This window comes from Typopeltis vanoorti, chromosome 5, assembly GCF_054136105.1.
Source record: "Typopeltis vanoorti isolate ZY-2024b chromosome 5, IOZ_Tvanoo_1.0, whole genome shotgun sequence".
In the NCBI taxonomy this organism is placed as follows: Eukaryota; Metazoa; Arthropoda; class Arachnida; order Uropygi; family Thelyphonidae; genus Typopeltis; species Typopeltis vanoorti.
In genome coordinates this window covers 1035819-1048677 of record NC_143553.1, presented here as the reverse complement: position 1 = coordinate 1048677, position 12859 = coordinate 1035819, and the positions used below count along the sequence as shown (strand labels likewise).

Genomic DNA, 12859 nt, shown 5'->3' with positions numbered 1-12859 from the left:
GTTAACAATACGTTTTTGTTTTTTTTTAAAAAGAAAAACATCTGAATAAGAGATTTTTAAAATAAATATTTGTCATTACTATATAATTTGTAATGCTTATTTGCAACTTAAACTTGCATTAATGCTGCAGTATAAAATGGATTAAGAGTTGCACATCAAAAATACGAAACAATATGCATTTGTATCGTTTAAATTTCATTTGAAGAGAACTGATGAGGATACCATTTGAACCGAAGCCACATTGAAACTTGAACAAGCAGTCGAAGTTCAAGGGAACACATTCCAAATGTGGCGAAGTCAACAAAAAGGGATTGCGATGACAAGAAAAACACGGATGAGTAGGAAGAATTGGGAATATTTTTCTTTTATAAGGTGTTCGCTCTCATAGATGGTTACCTGGATTTTCAGGGGACAAGGAAGTAGGGGAAAGGCTGCAGAGTTAGGCAACAAAGGTTAGAATAAGGTCGTGGAATTTGAAGTACGAGAATGTATTAAAAATGTAGGTAACGACATTTATGTTAACAGACGTAAGTGAGAGGAACGATAGTGACAAACTAGTGAAGGAATTTTATAGGAAAGACACCGGAAATCTTTTAAATATATCACAAGAAGCGGGAGGGAAAGAAACGCCTACGGGGGAGGGTTGCTACTAATCTACCTTTTTTTTACGATGAGTGGCGGTCACTTGAATGCATGCTCCGGATGTGGTCGTGAATGCAGCATCATTAAATGAAAGGGGGAGGGAGAGAATAAGCTTTATTGGGGGATGAAGTGACTTCCCAAGATGAGGTTTATGACTCCACGGAACTATTTGCAAAATAATCGATTACTAGGAAATTCGCTTTTCAGCACACTTCGCGTAGCAAACAAACATAAATAAGAATGAATGAATGAAATAAATATTAGAACAAAGCAGTGTAATATTTATCCCGATGAGCTCGTATCAAGAATGAAGAGTGCATTTCCGAATGAGTGGGGCGGCGAATTTTTCGTGTAAGATAATTTTAAGAACGGAGGAAAAGTTTCCATCTTTGAAATAACTATTTTTAGTTTATTTTATTTGTGGCTAAGCTTCGTCGATTTGATAAGTGTGTCAGCTAAAAAATACTTCACGAGAGAGACGAATAAAAGTGTTTGACGTAGTTGTTTGCTGGCAACCAGTCCCGTTTATTCCGATCGAGTGTCGTTTCATCCCTGCGGGATTCATAACATGCGTCGTCGGGTGCTCGATTGCTTTCGTTCCTAAATTTCTCACCAGATGTCCCTCCCTAAATGCTGCATTCTCCTGAGAATGTAATGAGGGTAAAAAGGGGTTTTTCAAGTAAAAAAAAAAAAGAGGGCTGTGAAAGCATTCCATTTTTTATTCGCCATCGCTCTACATTGTGTAAATGGATCTCTCTTCATCATGCAGTGAGCGTGTGAAAAAAAAAAAAAAAAAAAAGACACCGGAGGGAGTAAATTGCAGCTGATCAGCATCATGAAGATGAGAGTTTAATCATCACAATGTTACACAACTCCGATGTCTTGGCCAAGAACCGATTTAGCAAGCAGTGCATGAAATCGCGAAGTGGACAAAGACGATTCATTGTCTTGTCAAGTTTTGTTTGGGGGTGGGGTGGGGAATAATACAAGAATATTTCGCACTTCCGATTAGTAAGCGCAGTTAAGTAACCCTGCATTTAGGTTTTACGTGCCACACATGAATTAGCGACAGGAATTGTAACCGATTTAGTGCTGGTTTAACATATTTGCGTTTTTCCATGGGCGTGTCTCACGTGATTCAATGTGCAATACTTTTGTACGCAGGACATCAATGATTTGTTGCAATTAATCTGAGTGGACGTGCTCGAAGCAGCACTTTCTATTACAATTAGTGAATGGCCGTCATTACTTTCCAAAAATAACACCGTAAATTGTAGCAGTAAAAATGAACCGCCTTTGGGCTGACGTGTTAGATTTCGTCCGCCTAAAGCTTCTATCACAGTTTAAGGCTCCGATGGCTTCTGAATGGGGACGCTCACACAAATATCTGATCACGAGGCATCAATATGTTGCAACTGTGTGTTGACGTAATGTGGGGCTTATTTCGTTCGTCAAATAACCTTGTGCGAGTTTCCTATTCTACGTTAATGCAGACTGTTTGGTGCATTTGAAGTGGGCACGAGTGCGGTAGGGGATGTCACGATATTATATAACAAACCAGACAGTTTAAAATGTATAGATAATGATCAGGCGACGAATCATATAACTGCTCGTGGAGAAATTCAAATTGAACACAATTGAAAATATTGCCAATATTTTAAGTTTTAAAATGGCGAAATCAGAAATGAATCTGCATAGCAGGAGCTCCCAATCTTGGGAATTGTTGCCATACATATTCGTTTCTGAGTTCGCCGTCTCTCATATTAAATTACACATAAACATAGTGCAATTCGTGGAATGAACATTCTCCTCTTCCACGCATTCATTTAAATCCGAGGATTTTCTAGAGGAGAGAGAGATAGTATCTTTCGTTCGGTGTTTAAGGTAACAATAATAATGAAAAACCACACGTTTGATAAATATACGAAACTACTTAATAGAAGTGGGGGGGCTGTAGTGAAAACTTTCCCCCCCCCCCCCAATTTATGAATAACGTACACAACATTTGTTGTTAGAGAAGATCGCTCTCTCAACTTGTGAGTTGATTTTCCCCCGGTTCATGAAAGGGTGTTAATACAACATATTAATGGAGTTTTCAGGTCGTAGACTTCTGTAAAAAGCAACGAAAATTACTTTGAAGAGCATTTCGGACAACACAGTAGGACTCTAATTTGGCGGTGGAAAAATACTGCCGGTATAGTTCGCCCACCATTTCTAGATCCCTTCTTGGCTTGGTGCCAAGAATAGTCGATTCATGCTGAAGGGGAGAAAGAAATGAAGGATGTACGAATTGGTCGCCAACATGAGAAATCACGTGCTTTCTTATCTGTCGCTGTACTAGTACTAGCTTGATTTTTGTTGTTCTCTTTTTGCATTATTTTTTTATTATTAATTTGTATGATGGATCCAGTACAGTCAGCAAGTTCTATTGTTACACGTTTCAGTATCTCTTGCAAAGAATATTGAATAATGTGCTGAAATTCTGCGAAAAAGAATCGTCAGAAGGCCGTCTTCTTGTTCCCCTTTCTCAAGTCATAAAATGTGCAAGTGCAATTGCGAGCGTATCGGGGTCAACTGTTAAAAGAATTCGTAGTGAATCGAAAGGTGAAGGTAAGCTAAAATTTAAATCTCCTAAAAAAAGCGCCAGAGAAAGTAAACCATCGAAACCGTAGCTTTGAATGATTTTGATGTAGACGTTATAAGAAGAGCTATTCACGAATTTTACGTGGTCGAGAAAAGAGTGCCAACTGTTCCGAAATTGATTCCTCTGCTTAAAGAAAAAATTAATTTTCCTTGGAAAAGAGAAACTTTAAGGAAAATACTTCATGAAATCGGATTTTGTTTTAAAAAGTCCCAGAATAAAAGGAAACTTATCATGGAGCGAAGTGACATTGTTTTATGTAGAACGCAGTATTTGCACGTGTTAACACTCTACGTACATTTTTCCAACTGTTATACAAGCAAAATAGTTACACTTTAAAAACAACAATGTTCGTAAAAGAAAAACTAAATTTTCCGACCTGTAATAATAAACAAACTCAGTTTGTTTATTATTACATCCCAGAAGACAGACTGATTACCCTATTATCGGAATGGATTCTCCTTTTTCTGACATGCGCAGAAGTGTCGAGGGACCTCAAATCGGTGGGCGAACTATACAAGATTTCGTATCTAAAGATTTTCTAGATTTAAGTTTCTCCTTTTATATGGTTACCCTTTCGCCGCCATTTTCACGAACAACAGAAATAAATGTTTGAATATTATCAAATGTTCTTCTCTGAAAGCATTTACGTGATGGGTTTCTGTTCCTTTTCAATGTCTGTCTTTATTCTTGGTGTCGTACTCCTTGACGGCTACGATTTTGGTGTTGTCTCGTTTGCGTTTATAGTAGAAGTACTCGATGGCTAAAGTGATACAAGCGAGCACCACTCCTATGAAGATCACAATAAACACGCCACCTGAAAATAAAGAAAGAAATCAGAATTAACACAAATATTTCATCTCACGTGTTTCGTTAAACTAAAACATGACAGAAATCTACAGGATTTTACTCGCTATAATACAGCGAGGAATATTCTGAATGTTAAAAACGAATATTCAATAGAGAAGATCTTCAGTCAGCTGATTTATGCAGATACAAGCGGTAATCAGTAACCGGAAGTGTCAGCATGTTTGGCTGACCTCAGGTTGTCGCTCAGTCGGTATCGATGCTATTTGGTTGGGAAAAACAGAGGTCGGAATCCCGTCCAGAACGCCAAGAACTTATATAAGAGCTTTTTGATTGAAAGTGGGTTAGCGTTGGAAATGTTTTTCTTCCCTCAAACTGGAAATTTTTTTTTTCTTTTCAACCCGCGCAGAACATACAAACGTGCACAAAACACGCATTCAACAGACATAAAACGCCAATGTCATAATTTGAAATAACAACAGACCTCGGTTTATTTGAGAAAGATAAACGGCTTGTAAGCAAAGGAGGTGTCACTAACAGAAATAGTTAAGTGAAAGAGGAGATCAGAGCACGTCGGTGTGAAAAAATATTGGCGGGAACCGCGATAGTTGCTTGGACTGGACTGTAGTAGTTCCGTGGTGACATTGGATAAATTTCTTTTACGGCGCATTCGCCGTCAGAATGTGCCAAGTTCTGTGCTGAAAATGTGTTTAATGAGCAATCAGTGAAAACTGTGTAGAGGGCGTTGTAAAAACACGTCGTGGCACGCAGGAGGATAAACACATAACGAGATGATTGCAGATCCGAGAATATCCCAAGATAGAGGGAAAATATCAAAGCATCTGATGTTATGAAATTTAAGGGGTGGATAATACGTTGTCATGGTCAAGATTTTTAGTAGCGGAAGAGTTTCTTTGGGTTTAGGACTTTTGGTACCAGGAAGTACAGGAAGAAAGCTGCAGCACAAATAAACTAAATCAGTTCTCCATTAAGTTCTGATGAGGATGTGCCAGTGCTGAAAATCATCCGCATTTAATTATTTATATACACTGGCCAATGCAGCCTTTCCTAGAAACACAAATACCTTTCTGGTGCCTCCAATGTCAACAACGCGGGCTATGATATGCTGAATTGGAAGACACAATTTCTGCAAAAGTTGTAGGAAAATGACCCAACATAGCGGCAACTTCTTCACTCAGGGCGATGATGATACGCCAGATGAGTGTTCTCGGGGAAATTTTCAAAGTACTCTCCACACCACCTCCAAAAACTGAGTCAACAGTTACACGTCTCTAACCGAAGAAAGCAAATTCAAATCCGGACTGAGCAACTGCTCCAGAAATTTTTCTACTAATTATTCATTCAAAAGGTCACATTAAAGTCAGCCTGATGGAATTTGTAACTTACCAATATTGGCAATGCTGATCCCATCGCTCTGTTCCTCCTTATCTTCACAGTTGACACGCTTTGGATTCTTGTTCCACCATCTTTCCTTCAAGCCTTCTAGTTTTCTTTGATTCAGCAGTTTCAGGATTCTGCGTGGAAATAACGTTGCGCTCATGAAACGTGTCGTTCAAAAGTTCTCTCGCATTTTACGATAACAAAAAAAATTTAAAAAAAAATGAACAGTGAAATAAAATAAGTAAATTGTGAGCCCGTGCTGTTTAGTAAAGGCATTCGATCGACCGAAAAATATTATCCCCCCCCCCTCTTAAGAGAGGGTTCTCTTATACGTTCCCGATAAGGTTTCAAGAGCAGCTAGTTAAGCAGTAATTTCAGGGTAGAAGCATAGCAAATGAATGTTTTAAACTGTGTGCATGCGTGCGTGCGTAAAAATAAAGAATACTCACGCGCTAGAAAGCTGATCCTTCAAAGGAGACCCCTGTTGCACGGCAAGAGCGAGTGGTTTGCGACTGAACTCGTTGCCTATCGCGACCAGTTCGCAGTGCGTCATCGTGGCATATTTCACCTGCGTGGCGTCCGCTACCAAATAATATCGCTTTGAGTTTATTATTCTCATCACGTAATATTAATAAATATACAATTCAAGTATTACTGTCATATTTTCTGCTATTACTATCATATTCAAGTATTTATTATCACATTTGGTTTTTGCATTTATTTTTGGCTGATTATTTTGCTATAGACAAATAAAAATATTTTCCTAAAAATATTATATAAGTAGAGGAAAATACGTTATCAGATACTTTTCTTAGTTTATAAAAATGTTTGAAATAAGTTAGTGAGATTTTACAACGTTTTACGTGTGTAACCAAGGGCCGCAGCCATGCTGGTTACTAGAGAATTACATTTGCGCGATCCAATCACTGCAGAATCCAGTGACTGTATCTGTGAGGACTCACGGAACATGGGATTTACTTGTTAATGTATTAGAATCATGATCGGACATTCTTAAAATATTTTAATTCAATTGTATGTTAGTTAATAAAATAGAATATATGGAATTAACATTTTTTTCATCAAGCTTGAAAACAATTTAAATACGCGCACACACCCCATACATTTTTTTTCAGCGTGTCATTAATTGAAGTAAATGTGCACAAATGTTTTGTATTCGACACACTTTCGTTGCACTGCCTTATGACGATGGAAATAGCAAGACACCAATCTGTCTGGGATTCAACGATCCTTATAATTCGTTGGACCTTTATGATCATGCTATAATTCACTTTTAATCTCATGCTTAATCCATAAGCATGGAAAACGGTCATAAAACATACGTCCTGACAGGCAGTGCAATACGCTGATAGGGTTAGCCGCCCTCATTGCATTTATCATGTGTATATCAGGGACATATATTCCGAGTGTGCTATGTGTTCGCTGCACACCCGGAAAATTGAAATTTTATTAACGCACTGAAGAAGTAGTACAAATGAATGCAACAAGTATTTAGAACAATACAAGTGATAATAGTAGATGGCAAAAAGCAATACTACATATGTTATTAAAAGTAACGTGCAATCATTTTCCTATTGGTAATATAGAGATTGATAGTTAAAGAAAAGATTTAGGAACAAAGAGCAGAAAAAGGAAATAGAATAGAAAGAACTGTACAAGGTGTGCAGCCAAGGACTGTAGCTATATTGGTTACTATAAAAATGCAAATGTGGGCGATTCAGTCACTAAAAAAAATTAAATGACTATCGATGAGGGCACACGAATACATGCAGAAAATAATTGAGATATAACATTTAGAGTAATTTTGTACAATGATATGCGCTGAAAATAAAAGTCGACATTATATATGGGACTAAATAATGTCGACTTTTATTTTCAACTATATATATATATATATAGTTGAAGTATATACAGAGAGAGAGAGGAAGCAGATCGTTGATGGTTCTTTGAGAAGATGAGGACGAGATGGGAAAAGCTCCCTCTTGTTTGCTGACATTCAATGAAAATTGAATGTTGCGAATTTTGCTGAACTGAATTCCGATTTTTTTAATTTTCATTTTGTGCTTGGGACAGCTTCGTCGGCTTAGACGAGAGAAAAGCGCTTTTGCTATCCGTCAACAGAATATGGGTTCGAATTCCACTGTGGTCACGGATGCCCGAGGTGCCAGATGAATTCATCGTCTGGTTGGGGCCATCACCCATCCTGCTTGATGGAGGCTGAAGTGGCGTGAAAAACTTTCGTGTTTGGTCTCCAGGGTAGACTCTGGAGAACCCTCAGCCAGCGTATGGAGGCGCAATACCTCTCGAGGGTGAGATCTGAATGAAGGAACTGCGGGATTTTTCAATTTTAGCCGCCACCTTTTAGCACAAGTGGAAATTAAGTGACGGTGATAAGATAAGACTGGCATAAATTATTATCGGGATATACTGAAAGAAGAAGCGAAACAGAAAATGGAAGAACTCTCTTCAGTGGCGCACCCAGAGGGGGGGGGGGGGCAAGGGGCCTGGGCACCCCCCAAAGAAAAGGAAAAAACACTAGAAAAATTTCCAAAAATCTTTTCCTAATTAAAATTCATTTTTTTTAAATTTATGTTGCGTGGTACTTATGAATTAGCGATCACTGCAGATGCTCAGTTATAGGTCGTATGCGATGTGTAGTGTGCAGTGGCGCACTCAGTATTTAATCTTGGAGGGGGGGCCGAGCACTCAAGATTTAATCTTGGGGGGAGAGTTGAGTAGACTATTTGAGAATACACACAACACATTGAATACGACCTATGACCGATTATCTGCAGTGACCGCCAATACATGATACCCGTCCTCTGGCAAACTAGGCAAATAGAAAAACGACACAACGTAAATATAAAAATGAATTTCAATTAGGAAAAAAATTTTGGAAAATTTTCAAGTACATTTTTCTTTTTATTTTTGGAGGGGGCCAGGGCCCCTTGGGTGCGCCACTGGTAGTGTGTATTCGCAAAACGTCTACTGAACTCTCCCCCCCCCCAAAGGTTAAATCCTGAGCGCTCGGCCCCCTCCAAGATTAAATCCTGAGTGCGCCACTGACTTTCTTCACAGTCCAAACAACAGCGACCTCATTTTTGTCTTCTTCGACATCGTATTTACTCATAACTTCCGGAAGTAGAACAAATAAAACCTAACGTGAACTGGCTTCACCTCAGTTTTTCAAGTGGCAAATCTCAATAGTTTGTTGTGTGCGAGATTGGAGTTAGCTTCTTTAAAGGGCGATAAGAAATATGCATTTTATAAAAAATGTTTGTGAATCCACTCGCAAACGTTTATAACCCTGTAGCATCCCTTTAGTACTGTGGGTGGACTAAGAGTCATTTAATCGAGAGATTTCGGGAGTCCGAAAAGCAGCGAGGGTCTCAGCACGTGATGCGATTCGTCTCCGTGGAAAGATTCTTCTACGCGGTCTTTAACCAAGTTTCGGTTACTCACCTCTGCAAAAACCTAGTTTCTCTCTCTCTCTCTCTCTCTCTCCAGTGTACATTGGATAAAGCGAAGCGAATGCCAGAATGGGAGACCTAACATGCAAAACAGTCTTAGTTGTTCCCTTTCCCCTCTTTTAAGGTTTCTTTGTTCATGAAAGAGCACGTGACATTTGTTGGAATGTAATTTGTTTGATGACGTGGAAATAGTGGATATTAAAGATCCGTCCTAATTTCAACGCTGTAAGGTTCTTTCCTTGATAATAACTTGCTTTAATTTTGAATATCAGCTGAAGGAGAGTATCTCATTCACATTTAGGGATAATGCGGTCCCCTCCTCGAAGGTATTTTCTCTTTCCTCAAAAATAGCCACACTTAGAGAAAAAACACGCAACTAACAGGTACGATCGCCATGTTTAGTTTCATTCAAGGAGAACAAGCTAATTGAATGGCACGAAGTAGAACAGAGGAAGCTGACACTGCGAACAACATTTGTTGCAGCGAACAAATAACGCAGATGAATTGATTGGCAGTGCATTCATATCTTGCTAATATGTCATGACCTGATATAACTGTTGATGAGATAACAGATTTTTTTTTTCGATGAGAAAACACAAAATCAGAAATTGATTGTTGTTATTTGATTCTCCACCAGACATCATACCAGCCCATCTAGAATGCAATGGCCTCTGTGAACTGATGACCTTTACTGCATCCTCTGGTTATTTAAAAAGGCTCCAATAATACTTATTAACAGTTCTCTGCGGTCAGTTAACTATGAACAACTCCGTGTTTCCTGTACCGTACGTAAATGCAGTCACTGGTCAGTGATGTGCTATCGAATTTTCCGACCGCGGTTATAATTAGAGAGAAAATGGGTGCGCCTGCATAATATTCACATCGTGGAGTGTGTATGTGGGGGGGAGGGGGGAGGATGGGTGCGTCCGTATAATATTCACATCATAGTGCATTCATTTATCTACCAAAGTACAGTGAAAACAAACAATTCATTCACCAGAGAAATGGAAAGCAAGTTCCACAGGGGAAAACAAACAACACATAAATATACTCGTAGAGTATATTTATGTGTTGTTGTTTATTTATGTATACCTCTCAGATGAGTATCTTCATTAATAGTGCACTGCACGCTCGACCATAATAGAATATTAACCAAATCTATTTACAGATATCGAAGAAAATTCGTTTTCCAACCATTTCGTTTTTTTTTTTTTTATTTATATTATTATTGTTATTATTTTGTGAGAATTACCCGGCGTATGTAGGAATCTTGGCTTTCTATGTCGTTCTTAACTGACGCCACCAGTTTCTCCCGAACAGCGTTTCTGAGTCTCGGCTAGTTTTCTGTTCCCAGAATTCGCGATGATTTTTTTCCAAGTCCCTGGAATTTCCGGGACTTAAAAAAAATTATATAATTTCTTACAAAAAATATACAATTTATTTTCCTGAAAATTCTTTTTTAAATATTTTAAATATATTTAGAATTTTAAATATTTTTAAATAATGCAATTGTTGACGCATTTTTATAAAATGCGTCGAAGTTAGTTGCCTGATTAAGGCAGAGTAAATTTTGAACTAAGCTTTCACGTCCAAATTTCTGCACCCATCCTCATTATAGCCACAGGATGTTTTTCAAAGTTATCCCGAATTCTTGCATTCCTAAGTTACATTTATATTCACAATTTTGAATATTTTTTCAGTGATAACATTTCGGATGTATACGAACTAATCCTAAATGAAACCTTTTTTGCGTCATCTGAATGAACGACAATACTGAAATATCTTTTATTTCCAACACTGGTCCACTAAAAGACTAAAACAGTGATCCGATTCTGATATTCTTTAATTTTTGATACGCACCCTGACCACCGAATTAGAAACATTTATGCAGTTATACGAAAACGTCACTTACCTAGGATATATGCAAAATACTTGGTCCCATGTGTCACCATGTGTTCTAGGCAGCGATTTAAGAATGTTGCTGGTCAGTGATTGCAAAAATAGTGTCCATCGCGATGGGAAAAAGAAAAGGTCTTTCTGAGTTCGAGAAAGGACTTAGCGTGAAAGGTGTCCGTTTCGAGCCACGATTTTAAAAACAGCAGGGATGACTGGTTTCTCAAAAGGTGAGATATCCCGGGTGTTTAATAAGCGGAGAAATAACCCACATGGCTTGTCTCTAAAAGGTGTAACTGTGGTCCTTAGACAGTATGTCAGGAACGAGATCGCCATCATCTGAAATGGTTGTACGGATAAACAACTTCAGCAGTTGACCGAAACCTTTAACGAAGGCTCATATTCCAGCCTCATATCTTACCGAACTGTGCTCAGGGAATTGAAGAGGATCGGTATTGACAGTCGCTAAAGGAGATCCAACACGCAATTAAATAAAAGTTTCTAATTCCGGTGTGTGTATTTGCTCTTTGCTTCTGTGTTCAAAATTAACTTGACGATATCTGACTGGTTCTTTGATAATTCTTTTTTGAAATGGAGTCGTGTATAAATGAACGATTAGCAAATGTTCAAACTGAGATTCCATCTTCACTACAAGCCTACATCGTTCACTTTTCTTGTTTTACAAACGTTTCAAATTGAATTCTCAGCCTTAATTATTTCGGGCTACTTAAAGGTTCCTTATTTTCCTCGGCCCTTGTTTCAAAATTTGATTACGCATACCTTCTTTCATCATTCCACTTCGTGTCTTGCTTACCAAAAATCTGCTTTAGATAATAACTGCGCTGGTGCTTCCTTATTTTTCGATTTCTTCAAGCGCTTCCAATTTGTGGATCGATTTATTTTTAATTTGAAACTATAGTAAAAATATTAAAATTACCGAAATACAAAGCCTTCAACTTGTCATAAGTAACATGCAAAAATAGACTCTCCGTAGCTCAGTCGGTATAGACGAAGTCCGTTGTCTGGAAAGACCTGGGTTCGAATCCCTTCTAAGCGAAAAACCTTTTTTTTAACTGAGGGTGAATTAGACAGTTTGATACAAGGGTTATTCCTACCGGAAAGTCGGTTTTTCATCTCGTAATCAGGCAAAAGGAGATGAGGCAATTTCCATGCAAATAACACTTTATAGGCAAAGAGCTAATCACGTGAGCCTAGAATTATGCTTACGAAATTCAAGGATATTTGGATGGTCGCGGGCGCTTAAGTGTCTGTTAGAACCAATGACGATGATGTAAAAGGGGAGGATCAGTTCATATTTTACAGTCACATCCAGAAAGAAACAAAAAACCGTTTAGAAATTTACCAGCGAGCTGATGAGAATAACCTTCGGCGGAGTTGTTTGGTTTTCTCTACTAAGAAGACACAAGATCTTCCCAGGAGCCCATATGTTCGCCTTTTATTAGTGCGTAAATTACGTTTCACTGGCCCGATGGCAGTTTCGAAATGTTGGGTCCCATCAGGGAGCAGATAGAAGCGTAGAGAGAGCAAAAATCCTCTCAATACCGCAGCAGTACGATCCGATGTCCTTTTAGCTTCAGAAATTGTTTAAGCACCTTCTGAGGGTTTCGTTGTTATGAATTTAACTTTCTGATGTAGGATTGCTAAGGACTGGAATGCGGCGGGCGCTTAAGTGTCTATTTGAACCTCTGATGATGATGATTTTAAAATAAAAGATATGATACATCCATCCATGTCTCTCTCTCTCTCTCTCTCTAGGTTTCTACTGTCCGTGATGATCAACAGTTGCAGGATTATAATTTAAGCACTAATAAAAGGCGAACGTAGGGGCTCCTGGGCAGATTTTGACTCCGTCTTTTAAGTAGTGAAAACTAAGACAAGTCCAATGCTGAAGAGCATTGCACTTGTCTTAGTTTTGTTCTCATAAGCTCGCTGGTAACTTTTAAGTTTCTTCCTATATTTGACTATA

The 12859-nt window shown here is 38.4% G+C and overlaps 1 protein-coding gene across 1 annotated transcript in view; it reads right to left on the bottom strand.

Moving 5' to 3' along the window:
- Positions 1-3954: 3954 nt before the first annotated feature.
- Positions 3955-12859, bottom strand: part of Ir25a (ionotropic receptor 25a) — a 66740-nt gene continuing 57835 nt past the window's right edge. The window contains exons 13-15 of the mRNA XM_090392948.1: positions 5941-6073; positions 5498-5625; positions 3955-4100 (exon numbers count right to left, since the gene is read on the bottom strand). Coding sequence (XP_090249074.1) covers positions 3955-4100; positions 5498-5625; positions 5941-6073 — 407 coding nt within the window. The remainder of the gene's footprint in view (positions 4101-5497; positions 5626-5940; positions 6074-12859) is intronic.